Here is a 23,455-nt window from a genome sequence, read left to right as displayed (position 1 = left end):
AGGCTGTGACTGAGCATACACTTGGTGCTCTTCCTGACCTTCCCTTGGGATTGTGAGAACCGTCCAGCAAACACTGACATCCCAGTGAGCTTCCCAGCATGCTTTGGATTGGGTTCTGAGGGGCAAAGCTCAATCTGTGGCTGCAGCTTCCCATGTCTTGTGACAATGAATCTCTTGTTCTCCTGTCCCCCTTGTTTTTGTTGCTTTTTTGTCTCTTTCTCAGGGCTCAGTCCATTGTGCTGTTTCTGTTCAAGGCACAAGCAGACTAACTGTGATTCATACAATAGTGTTGCAGCAAGGGAGAGACAGGTACTCTACTAGGAGCTACCAGTTGAGCCTTTTTGCCAGTGCTGCTTCTGCAGGGCCTTCCTAGAGTCAGGGGAGTTAAACACAGTCAGAGCAGAAGTCATGGTGGCATCTGCAGAGGAGTGGTCTGGGTGCAGTGAAGGTAAGTAATGCAGAGCCACAGTGGCTTTTCATTGCCCTTCTGACTTGCTGCAATTGTTCCATCAGGAGTCAGAAAGCCTCTAGCCTTGGGTTTTCCACTGCCAGTTGTTGTCTGGTTGCCACACCTACCTATGCAAAGGGGCTCATCAGGCTTTTTTTCTGACCTGAGTCCTAAGCTATAGTCCTAAACCACAAGCAGCTAGCTTATGTCCCAGTTCTAAGCACTAGTGGTGGAGTGGTTTAGGTACCACCTCCAATTCTGGGGCAGTGTCAGGTCCTGTCTACACTGTTTCCTAACCATAACAGAGTGCTCTGACTCAAAGGCATGGTAATGATCATGCTTCATGTTCACAAACACCTTCTATTTGCAATGAATGCATGGATCCTTCCAGCTCTCCCTACTCAAACCAGTCATTTTCAAGAATAAATCCTAGAAAGTATGAAGCTGCACACAGAAATCGGATGGGTTTTTTTAAGCTCAGAAGTGTGCCTCTGTGTACTTTTCCAGCTCCACCTGCTCTGAAGCTGTCTGTCAATGAGACACTGGTGGTCAACCCTGGTGACAACATCACTATGCAGTGCTCTCTGACGGGTGGTGACCCACAGCCAGAGGTGGTTTGGTCTCACTCTCCTGGTCCAGTGCCTCCCAATAGCCTTGTGCAAGGAGGCAATCTCACCATCTGGAGGATCCGTGTGGAGGACTCAGGCTACTACAATTGCACAGCCATCAACAATGTGGGGAACCCAGCAAAGAAGACGGTGAATCTGCTAGTGCGGTGTAAGTGGCTCTTTGTCTCAGAGCATGGGGTTTTCAGGGTAGAGGGTCTAGATTTGCATTTTTTTCTGGCTGTTCTTGTACAGCTGAGGGTGAATGTGGAACTTAGCAGCAGTTAGTATTCTGGAGAAGTGCTTGAGCAAGCTTCCCTGCTCCCAGACCAAAAGCTGTGCTAGCACTGCTTGCAGCCTCATCCCAGGCTGTAGCACTATCCTGGACTGGAGAATGGTCCTAGACTGCCAGATGAGAGGCCTGGGGGACATTCTGTAGGAATGTAACTGGGAGAGGTCTTCAGACAGATTTTACATGGAGGTGGTGCCTTCCTGAGGAGCAAAAACTGTTGTCCTGTCCCATGCAAGACTTTTTGCTGTCCCTAACCATTTTTGCACTTCTATTCATCACAGCCATGAAGAACGCCACGTTTCAAATCACCCCTGATGTGATCAAAGAGAGTGAGACCATCCAGTTAGGGCAGGACTTGAAGCTCTCATGCCATGTAGATGCTGTCCCCCAGGAGAAAGTTGTCTATTCTTGGTACAAGAATGGGAAACCAGCCAGGTTCTCGGACCGGTTGCTCATCACCCGGAATGACCCCGAGCTCCCACCTGTGACCTGCAGCTTGGAGATTATTGACCTGAGATTCAGTGACTACGGCACCTACATGTGCGTGGCTACCTTCCAGGGAGCACCCATTCCTGACCTCAGTGTGGAGGTGAACATTTCCTCAGAGACAGGTGAGCCTCTGTGCCAGCAGGGGACCTCAGAGGAGTGGCTGGCATTGCGAACTGCCACCACCCCAATGCCTCTGGCTTTCTTGAAGGACGTGTATTGAATCCCAATCTCTCATCCTCAGGCAAGCATTTAGCTGAGCCTGGCGATGCGTTGCGCACCAAGCAGATACTTCTTTTATGTTTTCTCCCTATGAAAAATTCAATCAAAGCTGCAAGACAGGTTTACAATGTGTTGTTCAGAGAAGCCTCCAAATTGTGATGGAAGAAAAAGCAGGTGGCATTTTACCAAATTTCAAATGTCCCTTTGCTTAGAAGGGAGTAAAGAGAAAGAAAGCTGCTCTTTCCTCTCTTTGGCATTGCTTCTGAGGAATGTCCCTTTTTTCAGAGCTGTGGACAGGAGATTGGTATCATCCGTCATAACAAATTCTCTGAAGAGCTTTACTGTTTACTGGATTGCAACTACAATCTGTCTTGGGCACTCTCTGTAGGAGTCCAAGTGTTACAAATGCGCTTCCCCTCCCCGTTTAAAATCAGGGTCAAAACTTCACCCTATGGCTTGGTGAGAACAGGACTAATCTTTAAGTGCGCTAGTCAGTCGTCTCAGGGATTGACATACAGAATCTCAGGGCTGCCTTTTTGCTTCTGGGGAAGTAGTGAATCCAGCTCTGTTCTCCGTTACATCCACATCATTTTTCTGCCTTCCCAAGACCTAGAGGGTACAGCACAAAGCAGTATTGGGCCAGTAATCTGGTGAGGACTCCTGAGGGGAGCCAGCTGCCCGCAGATTTTGTCCTGAAATTTCAGTGAAAGTTTCTTGTCCATCCCTGGTTGTGCTGGATCCTTGGATTGGCTGGTCTCAGTCTTGATTTTGGACATTGCTTACTTCCACCCCCTCACCCCTGCAGAAAGTGCTGCAACTGCTTTTGATGCTTTGGGAAGCCCCTGTCTCACAGAAATGCTGGGGCCAGCCTGCTCCCAACAGGACTGCACATAGTGCTCATTAGCATCTGAGAGAGCAAGACCTGACTATGTCATGGACCCACTAAACACCAAAGGGTGCTGCTTCCCTTCATGAAAGGTATAGCCCTCTCCATGCCATCAGACACCAACCCAATTGGACCAGTAGGGAACAAAAACAGGAGAACCCCCAGTTCCGAGAACCCCCAGTTCCCCTAGGACCACCCCCCCCAGTCCTGGTCAAAGCTGGCACTCCCAGCCTTGTGAGCAGTCTTTTTTTGCCCAAGGTCACTAGATGGCAGAGTGCAGTTGTGTTGAAGCCTGCAAGGGTAGGAGGCTGCAGAGGGCTGGCGGACCCTGGGTGATCCCACCGAAAGGCTGGACATTGCCTGTTGGTGCAGGTGTTGGTCCAAGCACCAGCTGCTTGCTGCCTTAAAGGCAGTGGCAGGTTGCCTGTCTGTTGTAGGCTGAGCACTACATGCTCGGAGGGCAGGCTGGGGGGTATGAGAGCCTCTCTTTGGCAGCCTGCTCCAGTAGAACCACTTTGTGACCCAGGGAGTGAAAACCGCCATCCCTGCCAGAGCGGCCTTCTGTGCATCAGCCAAGAGATCCCCACGATCAGCTACCTCCAACATGTGGTTCCGACAAAAAAAGCCAGTGGGTTTTCCTCCAGCCACAGGGTTGGATCAGGAGGGTGACAGCAGTGGCTCCATGTTTCCCCACTGGACAAAGCCTGAGCTCACCAAGGTGGCTGCCTCCACTGAGCGGCTCCAAGGAGATCGCTTTAATTAAAAAACATCTTCAAACGCAATTTACAGCTTTTCCCTGTAGAAAAGAGAAAATTGCCTCTCACCAGGTGAGCAGCTGCTGGCAATGCCGGGCACTGAGAGTGCTCTTGTCCCTTCGCGCTGTGCGGGGTAAGGTGTGATGAGGTTCCCCAGCCCACAAGAGACCTGTGAATTGAAAATGTGGCCTCCCTCTTGCATAGGGAGACTGGGCTGGAGCTATCCTAAATCTGCTTATAAAGCAGCTGTGAGATATAATGTGCACAGGTACTGTAGAACACTCTCCTTTGCTGGAATGGAATTGAGCTAACATTGGTCAGACCGGCTTGTTACAGCCTCTGTAGTTCTAAATTTTGATTTAAATGGAAACGAAATACATGGCATTTGCAGTTACAGAAGTGTCAATCCAAGTGTTGCTGCAGTCAGCAGAAAAGGCTGAAAAAGGAGCTATCAGAAATTGATCATGGCCGTATTTACCCCGGCTGAACTGTTAACTCTGAAGCTTAATACAAATAAAAAGGCAATATTACATAGGGTTTAGTACAAACATTCCCTTCCTGGGTTCTTGCTGGTAAGAGCATGTGAACAGCAAACCTCTCCACACCAGCACCTTTTAGCTGGAGTTTTTGTGTTTCTTTCAAGCTTTGTTTATCAGCAAAGCTTTGTTGTCAGTTGATAGCTGGATGTTTCCTGAGTGTTACTGTGCCTCCAGCTCTAGCCCTGGCTGGACAGCAGTTCTGCTGTGTGAGCTCTTTCCAGTCTGGGAAGTGATCTTTGCTGGGATTCACTCTCATTCACTTGAGCCAGAGATAACCAGTGAGCTCAGAATCTCAGTGTAGAGTAGGCAGAGATGCTTAACCAAGCTGGCTCCCTGCTGTAGTTCAGGAGCAAACAGGGATCCTGGATTTCTGGTAAGGCTGGAGATGTGATCAGCAAGCACTAATCCTGTAAGTTTGGGGTTTGGTCTGACCTGGGTAAGGAAACTAGATACCTTGGCAGATACGACTTTAATTTCTTGGTCAAAAGACTGCAGTTCCACTTGAGACATTCACTAACAACCAACAATTGAGAAATGGATCAAAGAGGCTTTTGCCTTTGGGTTTCTCAGAGCTAGCCTTCCTCATCGTCCTCCTGGGCAGCATTTTGCAAACAGAGGGATAGGGGCTGGGGGAATGGCCCAATACAGCTGGCACTTGCCATTGGTATTGGGATACATTTTTGGAGAAGCTGGGACTTTCCTTGGTACCCTGCAGGTCCAGACCCTGTAGGATGACTTAAATGGGCAGAGGTTGCACTGTGTCAAGTGGAAACCTTTGGAGTTAGGGCTTTCGGTGTGACTCAAACACAAACATCTCAAGAATGTTCCTTGCTCCTTGGAAACTTGGTGTAAAATGATACCTTTCTTGTCTCCCTTTTAGTGCCACCAACCATCAGTGTCCCTAAGGGTCAGTCCACCATCACCGTTCGGGAGGGCTCCAGGGCTGAGCTGCAGTGTGAGGTTCGAGGGAAACCCAAGCCACCCATCATCTGGTCCCGGGTAGATAAGGAAACTCCCATGCCTTCAGGGACAATGACGGTGGAGACATACGATGGGAAGCTACGCCTGGAGAGTGTGAGCCGAGAAATGAGTGGGACCTATAAGTGTCAAACAGCCAGGTACAATGGCTTTAACATCAGACCCCGCGAAGCCATGGTGCAGCTCAACGTTCAGTGTAAGTAGTGCCTGTCTGAATGCCTGTGTGTATTAAAGCCTGTGGGCTAAGCAGGGCTGACACACTCAGTGCTGCGTTTAGGCATAGTCGACCTTTCTTACTGGGCTGAGCAGACACATTTTTCTTGTCTAGGGACCTTTGAACAGTTTGTTTAATTGGTCTGGCTACACAGGGTTCTCCACAGGATACTGTATGGCCAGTGTGTTGGAAGTGGAAGGGAGATGTGTTGTCTATGTTGGTACGCAGTGCTTTCCATTTCCCTACCAGTGGATGAGTGCAGAACAGCAGCTTTACCAGGTGTGTGTTTGTGTGCATTGTGTATGGGTAAAATACCTTCAGGGTGCATAGGTAAGTTTGTAAAGTCAAGCATTCAAAAGGTACCAAGTGAATGTTAATTAACCCTGCAATCCTTTCTTTAACTTAGTTACAGCAGCTGTCACTTCTGGACATTCCTGGAAAGCAAAGCTAGGCAGATTCTAACAGAAAGTGCATACTCCAAAAGGCTTCCATGCCATAAAGCTGTAACAGAAAACTGAGTTTTGGCATGTGGTGTATTGAGTGATTTCAGCAATGGGTGGTGCTGCCAGCCCTGCTTGAAGGCAATACCTGTGCACAAAGGTGAACATGGAGGTATGGATGCTGCAGATGTACCTATTGGGTGACTCTCTCCATCCTTTCCTTGCAGTGGTTTCTTTCTTTAGAGAAGTGAGTGCCTGCTAAGCTACCATGCTGTTGATTTGTTTTGACATGAGGGGGTCTGTGCTCTGTCCTTCAAGACTTTGAGTCAGACAGGGGGATGGCAGCTGGGTAAAATGCCTTGGTTTGAAAGGAGCTGTGACTGTAGGAATATCCCTCCCTCCATGCCTCCCTGTATCCCATCAGGATAATCTGATCGCTGAGATCTGGCAGAGTCCTCTGAGCAGCGTGGATTTAGCAGGTGTGGGATGTATAGGAAGCAGGTTAATTTGCACCCAGGCACACTGCCTCTGGGCTGTGAGTGCCGAGCCTCCACGCACAGCACAGCAGTGCTCATTAGACATGCTGCCACACTCCTCCCAGGCTCGCTCTTCAGGAAGAAGAGACGTGAGACCAGAGTGGGTAATCTGGCTGAAGCCAACCAGACACACTGCTCAGTCAGAGATGTGAGCTGCTGAGAGCACAGCAGTAACGGAGGCGTGCGAAATCCTGCAGGCACTTTGAGTATTCGGAGATGCCCTTTTAAAATTATCTGTGTCCATTCAGGGGCATGGCAGGAATTAAATTACAGGATGAGAACTGTGAAATGTGTGCAGGTTTCCATGCAGGTATGTATGTGTGGAGAAGCTTCCCTCAAGTAGGCTGGAAGTATGCATCTTGGTTTAAGCTGTTTTGGAAAGCAGGCTGGGCAAGGCGTATGGACATGGCAGGGAGAGTGACTCTTGGTCACCCAAGAACTGATGGGAGATGCAACAAAAATCTCTGTCAGACCTGCTGGTGTTCCCAGTTTGGCGCTGGTGCTTGAAAGCTGCGCAGTCCTCGCTGCCCCGCGTTGCCCCTGCAGAGGGAGCAGCAGTGCCGAGACTGGGATGAATTGAGGGTTACACCCAGTCTGGAGGGGGATCACACCACTGAATCTTGAGCTGGGGGGGAAGGACATGACTCCCCTCACACGAAAGATGGTAGCTGCGAGCCAAAAGCTGTTCTGGAGCCTTTGGTGTGACCCCAAAGAAGGCACAGATGTGATGAACTTCTGTGTAAAGAGCAGCTCAACATAATCTTTCTGTAGCTCTTCTCAAGGCCAAGCAATGCTTTATTGTGATCTTGCCAGAGTAATGGTGGCATAGTCCATGTGGCAGCTCACCCAAATGTCCCTCTTTCTTTCTCCATCAGTTCTGCATACCCTTATTTGGAGCTAGGTGTGTACTGAGTGTTTGTACACCTGAGCCGTCTCCTCCTGCCTGTAAACTGTGGAAGGACCTTACAGTGACACTGCCTGTTCTGCTCCTGAGTAGGCAGCTTTGGTTTCCAGGCTGTCAATTTGCTCCTTCCATCAGCATGAAAAACAAACTGCAGACCAAGAAAGTAGGGCAAAGGACTGCCCTCGTCTCCGTTATAGGCTCTCACCTTTCCTCCCACACAAAACAAAACCTCAGCAAACAGCACAGTCCCAGCAGTTTTTCCCTCTCCTCCCTGTTCATGCAGCTAGAAGGAGGTAGTACCATGGCAGGAGACACTGTGGTTAATTGAAATGCTGCTCTCCAGCGCAGGTAGCTCATTAGTCTGGTGGCTTGCTCTGGAATTCTCATCTTGTTGGAAATGGAGATTGTGTGGCTCCTGCAGCCCCTGTGATGAGCACTTCCCCCTCCTCCCCTAGCCCATGCATTCCCTCGGAGAACCACTTTGGTGGGGTGTGCATCCGCACAGGCATGAGCATGTGTGTGAGTGTATGCAGGTATGCCTCTGTTGGTGTGAGCTCCTTTTGAACTGGCTCACTTAAGGGAAGAGCAAATTCTGGGTGATAATGTGGTTGTTTCTCTGATTTGCACTAAAGCTGAAGTTGCAAAATCAATACAACAAATCTGATTAGATGTCAGAACCTGTTTCTGTTTCTCTTTTCTTTTTCTCCCCTCACCTGATGCATATAGTGCTGTATCATAACAAACTAGCCCAGAAATAGGCTTTTTCAACTGCACTGCAGTAGTGGAAAGAGAATAAAAACACAAAAAGACCAAGTCAGCTGTCAGGAAAAAAAAAAGTGTTTGGGTTTTTTTATTATTTTTTTATTTTGCAAGCAGAAAAAGCTGCTCTCCTTTTGTCTTGTGAGCTGCAATTGTCTGTCACGAGCTCAGAGAGGCTGGACGTCTTGGTCTGAACTGTAGTTTTGGAAGATTAATAAGTTCATGAAAGTCCTTGCAGCCTTATAGCTCTGTGGTTAAGGATGAAGAAATGTTGTATCCTGGTCGGAGACTGGGCTTGTCATAACTCCTGGGAATCTGGCTACCACTTGGAGTGGCAGTGTCTTGTCATGTTTTTCCCATACCTTCAAAACAGGAATAAAACCGACCCATCTCTTCAAGGATTTGTGGGGCATAATAAACATAGCACTTTGAAATCTTGGAATAAAAACAGTAATGGAAGAGCAGAGTGCTGCTGTTAATAATATCAGTGCTATTGCTGATGCTGTTGTCAAGGCTTTTTTTCAGGACCAGGTACTCGCTCAGAAAAATCCCAGTGGAAAAATGAATTCTCTGCAGAGGTGGGTTTAAAATAAGGGCTGGGTCACCCTATGTAGGTAAGATAGAATAAGGCTGTAAAACACACAGTGGGCTTGAAAATGTGCAGCACTCTGGATTTTGGAATACAATGTGTCATCTGAGCCAACGTATATGAAAGGAGGAAACAAAGAAAGAGTGTATGTGTGAATCAGTGAAAACAATGCTACCTACATATAAATTTAGGAAATGCATAATAACAAATTGGAAAAAAAATTACTCTATTACTCCACTACTCCTAAAAGCCTGATCAAAATAGCATTTCCATGAATTTCAAAGATTAGTAGTGACCCCAAACTCTAGCTGTTGCTACAACTGGCCTTTGAGATGACTGTCATACCATGTGAATTTTACTCTGTTGAAGCCACATATAACAGTATGGTGTAAAATAGCTCTCCTAGTACATTATCCTGCTGGAATGATGTTGTGCTAGCTCTAATGCTTTGTCAATTCTGAATAGCATGTCGTAACCTACTGCACAGCTCAGTGAAGGTCCAGCTCAGCCCTGCACTGATTCTAGCTGATCCTTGATATACCTACCTCAGTATCTTCCCACAGATAGATAGGTTTATTCTTCCTCACAGCACTCAACTACTTGCTGTTTCAAACCCTTGCTCAGTCATCTGAATGGGTTCTCCCTCTTTGGATAGCTACCATAGCCTGGTAGCAGAGTACCCATCACCTCTGTCAAGAGATGTTAACTAGTTCACCAAATTCTGATGATTAAATAAGCAGCCTTTTGCTGGTGCCCTTTTTGTCTTTGGCAGAAATGCTGGTGTCTCTAAGTGTCCAGAGAAAGAAGGAAAAAGGGAAGAGGAGATATTTACATAGGGTTGACCTTGTTTTGGATAGTCAGGTCTGAAAGATGATCCTGTTTCTCATCTTTGGGTCACACAGCAGGTGAGATCTTGGCAGAATGAAAGACTAGATAAGGAATTAACCTGGGTATCTCCTCCCCTGGAAGGACATGGCCTGTGAATTTGTTCCCCTCTGGATCCAAAATAATAGTCCACAATCGTCTGAGATTGGTCTCCAAATGATTATACTTATTGCACTTAGGTAGATTTTTGCCACATTAAGCAACAGATGGATTATTGTGCTTTATCTTCAAAGCATAGTGAATATTAGGTGTAATCAGGAAAACAGACTGTCATTCTCTTTGGAGTGCAGTTATCATGGTTACTGGGACTTCAGGAGCCACTGCGTAGTCCTGGATACAGGGCTGGGAACCAGCAGATCTGGCTCAGCCCTGACCTGGGAGGCAGCCAGAATATGTCCTGCTGGGGCATCTGTTGCCCTTGTCACTTAAACTAATGTTCAGGTGGGCACAGATATGTTTTCCCATTCAAGCTCACACACTGGCAAATGTTATTCCTGGTCATATGCTGTTGTCTCATTTCTCTTTAAAATCCTGCTGAACCCATTGGCAATGCTGTAGATCAGGAAGGAAACAGTCAGCATCAATTTCACCTGTTTATCTATGTAGCAAACAGAAGAGCACAGAGGAGAGGAGGGGGAGATGCTGTAAATAAGTAAGAAGCATTGCTGGATCCAAGCAACTGGAAATGGAAATGCATTAAACTGTTTCAATCAACTGTTGAAGTCATAGCTCTCTGTCAGTGCTCTTGCTGGTTCCCTGCTCCCTCTGAAACATAAGCCTTGATATTATCTGCTCCATTAAAAGTGCTCTTGAGACATGCTTTTGGCATGGAGATGTGTCTGCAGAGTGGCTAGGACTGGGCTTTTGGCTCCTGAGAGCTCCCTGCAGCTCTCCCTGCCGATGTGAAGGGAGTCTAAGAGAAATGAGCCTGTCTGTGGCCAGAGTTGACCCATGTCTGTGACTGAGCTGGCTTATCTGTCTTGCTACTTGGCCATGTGAGCTGGAGTATGGAGCCATCTGCTAAGAATTTTAGACTTAGCTGGTTTCATTTCTGATCATATTTATTAATAGTGACTTTTAATTTTTTTTTTACTTTTTCATCAGCAAGTCCATTCTGGTACCCTCCTTCAGGCTGAGAACCACAGTTCAGGAGCTAACTTGGGGGCAGAAAGTGATTTTTCTGCCCTTCCAGTGACTGAGGCTTTCCTACCATTCCATTCATACTTTAGTATAACAGTTCTGCATGGTACAGGTCTGCTCCCAAGAGAAGGAAACCTTGATCTCTCCTACCAACCAAACTTCTGGGGTGTTCTGGTTTCGCTTAGACCATCAGAGGCTTCAGAATGGACAGATGGTCTGGGGAAGGTGTATCTACATTCAAAGCCATGTGAAAACTGAGCCTTCTGCAAGTTCAGTGTTCGCAAACCTTGAGACCTTCGTTGGTGAAAAGAAGAAAATCATTTGTAGTCATGGGCATGACCTCAAGCTGCCAGTCTGAGCAAAGCCTGACCTGGTTGTTAGGTTCCACTTTGAAGAAAATCCTCTCTGCTTATCCCCTAATTTGTTGTACAGAGGTTTGTGTGACTGAGCTGAAAGTATCTGTATTATTTATGTGTTTCTACCAATACACAGAACCCTCGTGCTCCCCCATTAGGAGAAGAGAGTTCTGTTCCTGAATGTCAACACGCTTTCTGCCCATAGTATTGTGTCTGGGATTAAGCTGCTTAGAGCTTGTGTTTGTGCACATAGCCCTGCCTTTGGTGATATGGTGTTAGGATTGCTCACTCCACTTCCCAGTGCGTGGGTTGCTAACAACTAATTAGAGTTGTCAGTATAAGGACAGGCTGAAGGAGGAACCAGTTTTACTCCATCATGGCTGTAAATCCAGATGGCCGCAGTTCAGAGCACAGTAACAACCACAGAGGCTTAACTGGCCCCGGATTTGTTTCAACAGTTACCGTCCCTTGGTCCTGAGGCCTGGCAGACAGGGGATGTGACAGCATTTATATCACTTTTGGATTGGGTCTTAAGATGAGGTTGTACCAAACGTAGCTGAGAAGAGGATGGCTCCTGTTTGATAAGGACCTGTTGGCCCTCTTTTCCTGCTACCATAAGGGTACTTAGCTGAAACCTTTTCCTTCTTTGTGACTACCTTTCTGTTTGTGGAACAAAGCCCCAGGAGTCCCAGTGCTGCTTTTACAAGGTGTTTGTTGTATGCAGCTTTGAAGGAAAACGACTTTCACACACTAAAGCAGCTGTATGGATTTTGGCTGGCCACAAGTATTCTCCTTAGTTCATAGCAGTTAGGACCTGCTCTGCAGGACCCTGGTCTTTTTTCCACTTGCTGCCTCTTGGGGAAGGTTCCCGTGTGCTGCCTCTCACCAAGATTTTCTTTGGAAGTCTCCCTTGTGCCCCGAGCACTTTTGCAATTTTCCTCTTTGATTGAAATCGTTCTGACAGTGCTTGTCTGCATGGTGTGGTGGCCAGGAGATGCAGGAGACTCGAGACATAAACCAAAAGCCCAGATGGCAGGGAGAATTCACCAGAGCAGGTTTTGCAAAGCTGGCATGTTCAGTCTGTGGCACTACACATCGAATGCAAAGTACAAGGAGGCCACCTCGCTATTGAGCTGGGTAAATGACTGTGACAGAAGAGAGGATGACACCCAGACACACGTGTCAGGAAGGTGGGAGCCCTCTTTAAAGAGGGGACCTGGGTCTGCTCTGTAAGACTGCAGCCTGCCTGCACTGTCATTGAGCCTTTGTGCAGCTCTTTGCTCAGCTCTAAACACCTCTGCAGTTGTAATGTTAGGCTGAGGAAAAACTTATGTGAGAGCTCCTCGCCTAGAGAGATGAATTTGTTTGTTCAGAAGAGAGCGGGTTTAAATCAGCTAATCCATTTCTCGGATATTGTTGGGAGAAACAAATACGCTTTCCATAAGCTGCCATTATCCCTGTTTTTGGCCAGACTCTCTGGGAAGAGCAACTTAATTTTATCAAAAGAGAGAGACATCCAAGCTACACAGTTTTGTCAGGAAAGAAGACACAAGAGCTGTATAGACACAATGGATGGCACACGGTCATGTCTCTGTGGACAATTTCTCACCCATCCTAGCCCTTTCAGGGCTGAGCACTGCATCTCGTACTGTTGTAATTCAGACACTCCTTTTAAGGTTTTGCTGCCGTGGCAGCTATTTCCCCTATATATCAATCTGTGGGGATATAAACCAACTCCAGAATCCTCTCAAATGCTTTGTGCTGGGCATCCTGCAAGGCTATGCATGTTTGGGTCTTGCCCAAGTGTGTCCTTACCTTAAAGCCACTGGAGCATACTGCTGCCAAACTACTGTCAGACACTTTCCCAGTGCTTCCCATCTTGCTGTTCTGAAGAAACCACTTCGGTTTTGAGCCGTTTTGTTGTTTGAGTTTAGGCCTTAAGTGAAACAACATGCATCAAAGATCTCTGAACTGCTATACAGCTTGTAGTATGCAGACTGCATCGAGGCAGCCTGGCTGGAGGGAGAGGTTGTCCTGGCTCTGCTTCTTTTTTCATGTGGATGTAACATGTATTCCTCTCTAACACGGGCTGTGAGTACTTCTACCATGGACCTACCTTCACTCACCAGGTCAGAAATGGTGAGCTTGGCATGGCAGCTGTTGCCAAGCTTTCTCTCTTGGTCTGCACAGCACCAGTACATGTCCAGGAGATGTGGGAACTGGGCAAAGGGCCATGGATCCTGGCACGTGGCATGGCAGGAGATTCCCTGCCAGAGGTGATGGACAGAACTGAGTATATGTGGCACGCGTTAGGGAGAAGAAATAATGGTACCTGTTTGCATGGGTTGGACGTAGTGGGTATATTTGAAGGAGAAAAGCCAGTAGAAAAGCCTGGAGATAGGAGAGCTAAAAGAATGGGAAGGTTTGTATATGTGTTCTAGCAAAAGAGAGAGCTGCTGCTGAAACCTGAGCAAAGTGGATTTGGGAAGGCATGCACTGTATGTGGTAACACTGCCTACAGTAGACATGGGGCAAGAGAAGTGGTTAGATGGAGGGAGTTAGAAAACTGCTGTCAGGTCTCATTTTAAGGCTGACATCACAGGACAGGAAAGGAGAGGATTCCCTGTCCCTGTTAAATGCTGCCTCTTGATGACCAGGACATGAGCATGCTCTCCCCATCTGTGGGAGGAGGGATGCCACAGACCAGACCTAGGTGAACCAGGAAGACACTAAGAAGGCAAAAATAGCAGTTCATTTTCTCATGATAACTTTCAGCCTCTGCACAAGAGCCTGAGGCATAGAGAAGTTAAAAGAGCTGTCCACACCTGCAGGGAATCATAGGGCATCAGACCTGACACAGGATCCATGCCAGGGGATCAGAGGCTCTTTTCCCCTCAGCTTCTTTCCCAGAGGGACCTATGCAGTGCCATTTGTGCCTGTGCCTTAGCTTTTTCTCCCATGATTTTGGGGCCATGGCCCATGTCAGGCAGCACCTTTGAAGGTGTAGGAGCAGGCTCCCATGCTATTCCTCACCTCCTCCTTGCACCCTGGCACTAGAGCAGAGCTATTTCCTCCAGCCCAGCTGTAGAGCTGGGGCAGGCACATGGAGGCAATGCACAGAATAGTGATGCTGCTTTTGGGGAGGGGGCTTGCACAGGGAAAACCCTGAGTGAGTCCTGATGTGAACAGAAACCCTACTTGGAAACTGAGTATACTGGGGCTGCTGGGGGGAGGTTATTAGCTGTGACCATCCTGACACCAAGCTCTGAAACAGCACCAATTATGTTCACTCCCTGCCAGGGAACTGTTCTAATGTGAATTATATTTCAGAGGTGCTCAGTCTCTGCTACATTCCAGCATATCTTCCTGCTGCCATTTCTGTGCTGGGACACTATACTGGGAGGTCAAGTTTTTAGGAAGGTCATAGGGGCATTTTGGAGCTTTCTGTGGGGAAAAAACTGTTCAGTTCCTACTTTATGCTTTTCTGCTTGGGCTCTGGGAAAGAAGCTGATTTTTCTTCGAAGCCAGGGAACAGTGTTTTCTCAATGAGCAGAGATCACATTTCCAGCATGCACCCCTCTCACCCTATTTCACTTCTTGTAGTTCCTAATTTCCATCCCTCTTTGCCTCTCTGTTGCAAAAACAAATAAACATGTGTGTGCACACCCTCCTACCTGATCTCAGCTTTTGCTTAGGATTCAAATTTAATTGGCCTTCAGGATGTGAGGTAAAACAGTTAGTTTTCTTCTATGCACCTGCAAAACTATCATTGGTCCCAGGAATTGACAGACATGCTTAAATTTCCTAGTTGTATGCAGCCCTGTTGCATTTTGTATGATTTCGGAGTCCTTGTTTCTAGGGTCTTGTGTGATTGCGGGAAGCCATCGAAATTTTTCATTACTGTTGACTGGGAGGAAGCTGACTTCTGAGACTGTTTGCTTATTTGCCAAGCTGCAAAGGGATGAGTAGGATGTAGAAGAGACTGAAAATTGCTCAATTTCTGTGGTGAAGAAGAACCTGGGATAAGTCCCTGCTGGCTAAAGAAAGAATGGCAACTGAAGGCCATTCCAGCCACCCCTTTGCATGAGAGCAGATCTTCTGGAACCTGCTCTCACATCTGATGAAATAAGTGCTGTAAATCTCATCCATCGCAAATATGCTACAGCTCTGGGCCCAACTCAGCCAAGCTGTTCTCTCTACAACTATCTGAAAGGAGGCTGTAGTGAGGGTGGGGTTGGTCTCTTCTCCCAAGTAACAAGTGATAGGACAAAAGGAAACAGCCTCAAGCTGCATCAGCGAAGGTTTAGACTGGATATTAGAAAAAAATTCTTCACCTCAAGGCTCAACAGGCATTGGAGCAGGCAGCCCAGAGAAGTGGTGGAGTCACCGTCCCTGAAGGGTTCAGAAAATGTGTAGTCAAGGCCCTTAGTGACATGGTTTAGTGGTGGACTTAGCAGTCCTGGGGTAACGGTTGGTCCTGATGATCTTGAAGGTATTTTCCAAGCTAGTTGATTCCGTAATTCAATGATCCGAAGCATCTGATGTGAGGAATTGGCTGGAATTCCAGAACTAATAGAGGTTCCTGACAATGTCTGTGACTGAGGTCAAGAGGACGATAAATAACAGTGGCATTTGCACTAAACAGGGATTTTCCTTACCAAGTGCTGATTTGCAAAGAGGTATTTTGCTTTCCTTACCAAGTGCTGATTTGCAAAGAGGTATTTTGCTTTCCTAATCATAAGCTAGAATACAGCAGCTAATAGCAACTTAATGTAATATAGATGGACTTAATAGTGCTAGGTCTGCTAGGATTTTCTGAGCAGTTCATAGCTTATGCATAATACAGGCCCTTTACCCAACATCCTGGTATGCTGTAAAATTGGGAACTGGAGCTTAAGGGAAAGGGAGCAGCCACACATCTATGGTGATTTTCTGGAAAGAGCATAGTGGGTCTAAAGGGGTGAGAAGATGGTGGCGGTTGGCTGGGTTAGAGGAAAACTGAGCAACACGCAAAATAAGGGTTTGTGGTTTGGGGGTTTTTCTCTTCCTCTTGGGCTGCTTGTAATGAGGCCTTACAAAAGTTCAAGTTCATGCATGGAAATGGACACGTTTCCATTCTGATTAGCTTTCTAGGAATGAACTCACATCTATCAATGAAAAGATGCAAATGAAACTGTCTACAGGTTTTAAAGTGAGGAATTAAAATGGTTGGGTATTGTGGGGGATTGGTTTTTAAACCATTTGGGGAAGCTTTATACTCCAATTGACCTACCCAGAATGCTGGGACTCTAGCTTCCTGATCATTGCAAGAAAGCAAAGGTTCTTTGAATCTCTTTCTAATAATTTTGTGCTGCTTGTCCAGACAGAATTAGGTATATGCCAAGCTAGTGCCTTTCACTGGTGGAGCTGAGGAAGAAGGTGAGTTTACCTTTGTGGATCTAAATGTACATTTTCAGTGCAGCATCTACTCAAAGACTGAAGTGACAGAGAATTCAGTGTGTGCCTCAGTAAGCTGTTCCAATGCTTTTTCACTCTCATGGTTCAGATGTCATGACCTAATCTAAGCCTGTCTCATTTCAGTTTCTATCTACAAGCTCTGTTTATGCCTTTGTCTTCTTACGCTGCTGTTTGTTATCAGGAGTCTCTTCCTTGTGTAGTCTGAGATACCAGAACAAGTAATCTCTTAGCCTTTTTTCAGTATGCAATCCAGAAAGTCTCTTTAGCCATTCACCACAAGGCATGTTTTCCAGCCCTTGACTAATTTTTATAGTCCTGTTCTCAGTCTTTTTTTTTTCAACATCATTCTGGTAGCATGGTCACCTGTATTTAAAAGTTTTTCAAAAATGATCTCACCAATGCAGATGCAGAGGTTATGTCCATCTCACAATGAATTTAGTAAGCTTTGGCTTAATCACCCAAAGATTTAAACATCTTTGGTCTATGGAATTAAGCTGAAAGCTGATGTTCACTGGATTACATCAACTCAGGCTCCTCTTGGAATTGTTGGGTTTTTTCCTAGTAAGACAAATTCCCATTCCATCAAACAAACCAAATTATCCTGCTTGGGGTATCTCTCTGTATGTTGGGAAATCCTGACATAGCACTTAAAGCACAAGCCACATTTCCTCAACAGTTTTCTTTTCAGACCTTTACATTATGACCTTTAAAGGTCCAGTCCAACCCAAACTATTCTACAGTTATCAAAGATAAATTGCATGCAGTTACCATAAGCCCATTCCATCAAACAAACCAAATTATCCTGCTTGAGGTATCTCTCTAGTATGTTATTTACTGCTGCATATTTTGTGTCCCTTACAGATGTTGGTATTTTATCCTGACATAGGCACTTAAGGATAGCGATTGTCAGTTATTGCGCATTAAAGCGCTGCCTTTGTGTGGGAGGGAAGGAAGCAAAGCACAAGCCACATCCCAGTGCTGTGCCAAAGTCTTCGCCTTGTCACCCCAGCTGCAAATGGATGTAAGGCCATTCAGACATAAGGTGGTTATGTGTGATGTTGGCTACACAGCCTGAACCGGGGACTTTATCAGTGGTATGCTGGCTGGATCTTAACGAAGATGTGAAATAGCATCAGTTTAAGAGGGTCATATGGGATCTTACTAGAGATGTGTTCCTGGAGAAAGTCTTCCCTCTCACTAGAGAGATCTCAATGCACACTTCTAAAATTTCTTTTTGAACTCTTTCGGTTAATGCGGTTTTAATCTGCTTAATGTGGGCTGCATTTGAATAGTATTACATCTTTAATTAGTCTGTTGTGTGGAAGCAAGCCAGGATCCTTCCAATGCCTGAGGATGTTATGACAAGATAGTTACTTTTCTTGTTGCTTTCTCAAACACTACCCAGTTTGTCTGCCAAGGATCCATAAAAACTATATTAATCATCATTCATTTTTTTTAACTTGTAAAGTTGCATTCCACATTCCTCCTCCATGATTTTTTTTTTCTCCCCTGGAATCAGTGAGGGATAAAAAGGTTTATTACTGTTTGTTCTGTTGCTTACATTGACCCAATTGGTTTGTGTTTGTACTCCCGCAGGCAATACATGCAAGGAGGGAACAGAATAATTTTATCTTCTCGGGTATTTACAGGATGCAAACTTCCCCTCAAAGGCCTGGCTAGATGGAGTTTCTCCCCATCTTTTACTACATTCTGTGGCATTTTTATGATCTGCTAGTCTGTTATTCTGCCATTTTTGCACTGTTGAATTCAGATCAGGATGCACAGCTCCAGCTAGTCTTACAAACAGGACGCAGAGAAGCCTGTTTTTCCATCCTCTCTGGCTTTCACTACATATTTATCCACAGATTTCCCTAGATTTAAGTCCATACAAATTCTTTGCAGAACTGTACACAGAACTACATCTACTCTCTGCACACCACAGTGGGATGGCTCAGCAAACACTGCTGAAACTTCTTTAAAATGTCCTTTTCACCTGAGGTATCTGATTCTGGGAGGTGGTGTTACGTAACACTGAGAGGCTGGAAGGAGCAGGATATGCCACATTACAGTGTGTGCTGCCACAGACCCTCAGGCTCATAGCTGCTGACAGATTGACTCAGGGCAGGATCCCCTTTCAGATCTTGACACGATGGATGGGAACAAGGAAGGTAATGGCCTTAGTTTTTGTGTCTCAGAAGAGTCAGGAATGTGAATAACAGAAACTTTATGAAACCAGCTTTAGGCATTTATCTATCAGACAAAAATCCAGGCATCAGGATGCCTGTGTACTTCCCACTTGTCCTACGTATTGCCTTTGCTGCAGCCTAAGTCCTCCTCAGTCAACATGGAAAAGACGTGTGATAGGCATGTGCCCACATTACAGGCATGCTGCTCCTCCAAATGGTTCCTGAAGTGCTGCCCAACCTGAGGGCAGCCACAGAAGCAGCCTGTAAGATTGAATGTCAGAGCAGATTTATCCAGTGAGCGGGACTGATAATGAATTTCCTTCTTCTGGTTCAAGTCCAGAGGAGATAGGACAGAGCTGATAGCCAGATGGGGAGGTCGTGGGAGTGGGCTGCTGTCCTTGAGTGACTGCCAGTTCTATCATTCGCCCCCTTCCTGTGTCCTCTGCTGCAGAGGAGACCCAGAGAGTGATTTCTGGGAGCCCACACCACCTGCAGCTGTCAGAATTGACAGCAGTCTTCCTAATGCAGGGAAAGACAAGAGCTGTAGGGCTGCGTCTGCTTCAGCAGCGAGGCTGCTGTGCCGCTGCTTCTCTGGAAACACAAAGAGGAGACGTGAGGCTTCCAGTGGGGAAGTGAGTCCTTCATTGCTCACGTCCATACCCTTCTCTGACACAAGTGGTATCATCCATGCCTGAAGAAATCCTCTGCTGTCTCTGTAGGTGATTAGCAGTTTGGGGAATAAGGTGTAGGGAGATGATTGTAACCATTAATTCACCAAAGATACATTCATGAAAAGTTGACAGTTACTGATATAACAGATTCTCCTGGTTTCAGCTGGGATGGAGTTAATTTTTTGCCCAGTAGCTGATACAGTGCTGTGGTTTTGGATTTAGGATAAGAACAATGCTGATAACACAGCAATGTTTTAGTTGTTGCTAAGTAGCGCTTACCCTGACAAAGGACAGTTTCTCATGCTTTTCCAGTGAAGAGGGGCACAAGAAGCCGGGAGGGAGCAGAGACAGGACACCTGAACCAAACTAGCCAAAAGGATATTCCATACAGCAGAGCATCATGCTCAGTGTATAAACTGAGGGACGGTGACTGGAAAGGGCTGATTGTTACTCAGGGATGGGCTCCGGGTGAGCAATTCTATTGTGCATCAGTTGCGTTTCTTGAGGTTTACTCCTCTCTCTCGTTATGTCCCTTTCCATTTTTTACTATTATTATTATTTTATTATTATAACATTCTACTTCAGTTAGTAAAATGTCTTATCTCAACCCATTGGTTTTATCTTTTAGTAACTCTCTTCCCCATCACACTGGCGGTGGGGGGAAGTGAGCAAGAGGCTGTGTGGTACTCAGTTACTGGCTGGTGTTAAACCAAAATAGGTTAAACCACAACATAGATAAAACACTTCCCCCCCCCCCCCCCCCCCCCCCCATAATTAGTTAACAGAGGAAGAGCTGCACGCATGCACTTACGAAACTCAAACATTTTAGATGTGTGCAGGTAATGCTGTGCAGGATGGAGGTGGACGATGGGACTTTCAGAAGACAGAAATGGTGGCTATTTGGCAGCTAGCTTTTTGGAGCTGGTCACTATTCTGAAAGACCTCAGCCATTCCATCTGATAGACCACCTGAACCTATCCTCATTTTTCCATCCTTCACCCATGATTGATTTGATCTACCATGATTCATCTCAAGTTGATGATGACAATGATGAAGAGGTAACCATCCAGAGAGTGACAGCAAAAATGCTTACAGTAAAAAATGCTCTTACCTCTCCTTTCTCTATGCTATATATCTGATCATGTGGTTTTAAATTGCATAAATTTCTTAAGTTCCTGTATGCACCACCCCCCTTGTTACATTAATTCTCATGGGAAAAATTGCTTTGATACCTGTTGACCTCAGCTGCTTCATCTATGAGACTGAATGTTTGCCATAAATCTTGTTGTTTGAGCATCCTTTCAGCCTCGTTCTGAACAGTTACATTTTCATTGTCGTCATCTTCAGATGAATCAAGTTCAATCAAGAGTGAAGGATGGAAAAATGGGGTAATGATGACAGTTAGCAGTGCACGATATTAAATAATTGGCAGCAGAGCTCCAAGGTAGTGGAAAGAGAAGTGATGGAAAACTGGGTGTTGTTGCTCTATGCCAGGTTCTTCCTTCTTGGTCCAAATTCCCTGCTAGGCCTGAAGGAGAAGCTGAAGAAGAGCATGATTTGTATGGGGAAGCTTGTCCTCCTTCCTCACTGTAGGTAAGTGGAGAACCACTGTACTAACTCTTCCTGGTCTAGCTTTACCCCATGTGTCCTTTTTACTTACTAGTACAAAAAAAAAAATCAAAGTAAACATATTAAGGATTGCTGGTTAATATTTGGTTATCCTAATTGCCTTGGATCCACCCTCCTTTCCCTCCCAGGGCTCTTCCTGGCTTGAATCTTTCCACTTTCCAGCTCTGATCCCACCACCCTATCATTAAAGCAGGTCTGACTTTTTAATCAACATTTATGCTTTTGGCTATGCTGCCTCTTGCTTTGCCTGCCTATTTGGAAAGCAGCTGTGGAGGGACTGACCATCTAGTACTCCCGGTGTAGCTTTCAAACTGAAAACAGAAGGTGAGGTAATGCTGTAGCCCAGCTGTGAGCAGAAGACTCTGACCACCTGTGTCCCAAGAAATTATTGCACTTCTAAAGCAGGGACTCTTTTCCATTTTGACAAGGCTGCAGTTCTCAGGAGCTCTTCTTCCTGCATCCCCCTCTTCTTAGCTTTCAGTTCTTTTATTAAATGGGTCAAAATATATGGAGGCGATTGAATTGCTCTGGAAGCTGGTGATGGAATAGGAGCCTGTTGCTGTTGGATTACCACTTGGAGTTATAAGTCACCTCTGCCTGGTAGCCCCTCTGGTTGCGGGTGAGATCCTCCATAGGAGACCTGGGGAAACTCAGTCAATTCCTTGTAGGTGGCAGCTGCATACTCTGGACATGAGCCCTAGCACTGGCACTAATTGGATGCTGACTGGAGTCCAAAGAGTTATCACTATATTTGCTATGGAAAACATACAGGCTGGCGTCTGTTTTCCTTTCCACAGTAGCTCCATTGTGGCACACAGCAGCTCAAACACAGGAGGTATCTCCTGTGCAATAGCAGGGAGTGCTGCCCAAGTTTCAGATGAGTGTTACGACCCAGTTTACTGATGGACTCATTAAACGAGGCACTGAGAGTTCACAGAGGGGTTCATATGCGGGATGGCACTGGTCACTTTGTGTGGGTGTCACACAGGCATTCACTTTGGTCTGCGTTCACCCACCTAGCAGAGACGTGAGGGCTCGATCACCTTAGGCTCCCTGTGCAGGCACACCATGGAGGGAGGTAATGCCAGCTATAATTACTATCCGAATCTTCCTCTGGAGATGTTGGCCTCAGTGGCTTTGGAGAGAGGTGGCATTCCTAACTTGGGTTCCTCAATGCAGAGGTTAGATGGGATAGATTGGGCTTTAAATTTTTACCATATTCCAGCTAGCTCTGGGCTTGCTGCCAATCCTGGGGGGATGATCAGTTCTTTCTCAGTTGTTCCAAATTCTCAGGAATGCAGAGGACCTATGCTAGGACAATGAACATCACAGGCTGGCTCTTTTCCCTCCATTTTCCCTTTACACCGTGGATGGGAGCATAGGGAATGGATTCTGTTGTGATGGGCCAAGCAGCTCTGCTTCCGCTCACAAGGTTGCAAATGGTGCCTGTTGATCTCTGCCCCATTATAGGCCCCTGTGCCCTGCTTGTCTCTGCCAGGACATGAGGAAAGTCAGAGCTGTAGATCCAGGTTTCTCTTGTATTTTTTCCTTTTCCAAGCTTTTTACATGTGATTCCTCTGGCATTTAGAACTCTAGGACAGTGTTTCTGCCCTGAGAAAACAAAACCAAAATAGGAACTAAACCTGTGCTTCTGCCACCTGAAGAGCAGAAGGGGAGAAAAGGGAATTGTAAAGATACATATACAAGTATACATACACATATATATAAAACATCAACATCGTCTTGTCAAGGACTTTGGGAGAGGACAAGAAGGCTAAGAATTCTCTCCTTCTAGTGTTTTTTGATGTTAGGGGTACTGGGGATTGGACAGTTGATCACTAGAACATAAAAACACCTATGGGGAGGACTTGCAGTAGGCTTAAGCTGCAGCAATGAAATTGGGTTAGATGGTAAGAAAAACTAGTGATAAACTCTGAAGGAAGAGGAAAGATGTGTATTCTCTGTTTTGGAAGAAGAATTTCATTTGGTTCTTTTTTTGTGGCCACGAGGATGATCAGGGGACTGGAGCACCTCCCGTATGAAGACAGGCTGAGAAAGTTGGGGCTGTTCAGCCTGGAGAAGAAAAGGCTGAGTGGAGACCTCATAGCAGCCTTCCAGTGTCTGAAGGGGGGGCTATAGGGATGCCTATCACTGTAGTGATAGGACAAGGGGTAACAGGTTAAAACTTAAACAGGGGAAGTTTAGATTGGCTATAAGGAGGAAATTCTTTCCTGTAAGGGTGGTGAGGCACTGGAATGGGTTTCCCAGGGAGGTTGTTAATGCTCCATCCCTGGCAGTGTTCAAGACCAGGTTGGACGAGGCCTTGAGTGGCACGGTTTAGTGTGAGGTGTCCTTGCCCATGGCAGGGGAGTTGGAACTTGATGATCTTAAGGTCCTTTCCAACCCCAACTATTCTATGATTCTATGGTTTTATATATTTCTTTTCCTTAGTTTGCACTTGCAATGAGTTGCTTTGTT

General features: G+C 46.2%; 1 protein-coding gene across 2 annotated transcripts in view; it reads left to right on the top strand.

The window, feature by feature from the left end:
* MDGA1 (MAM domain containing glycosylphosphatidylinositol anchor 1) overlaps positions 1–23,455 on the top strand; it is a 149,505-nt gene that overhangs the window by 65,937 nt on the left and 60,113 nt on the right. For both annotated transcript variants that reach the window (XM_057415460.1, XM_057415461.1), the window contains exons 6-8: positions 956–1,225; positions 1,627–1,956; positions 5,114–5,407. In XM_057415460.1, the coding sequence (XP_057271443.1) occupies positions 956–1,225; positions 1,627–1,956; positions 5,114–5,407 (894 nt within the window). The remainder of the gene's footprint in view (positions 1–955; positions 1,226–1,626; positions 1,957–5,113; positions 5,408–23,455) is intronic.

The sequence above is a fragment of the Pezoporus wallicus genome, unplaced genomic scaffold (assembly GCF_028554395.1).
Source record: "Pezoporus wallicus isolate ANWC-B61680 ecotype Strahan unplaced genomic scaffold, APGP_CSIRO_Pwel_v1 contig_5352, whole genome shotgun sequence".
NCBI classification, from domain to species: domain Eukaryota; kingdom Metazoa; phylum Chordata; class Aves; order Psittaciformes; family Psittacidae; genus Pezoporus; species Pezoporus wallicus.
Note: the sequence above shows the minus strand (reverse complement) of the source record. Positions and strands in the feature narration are given on the sequence as shown.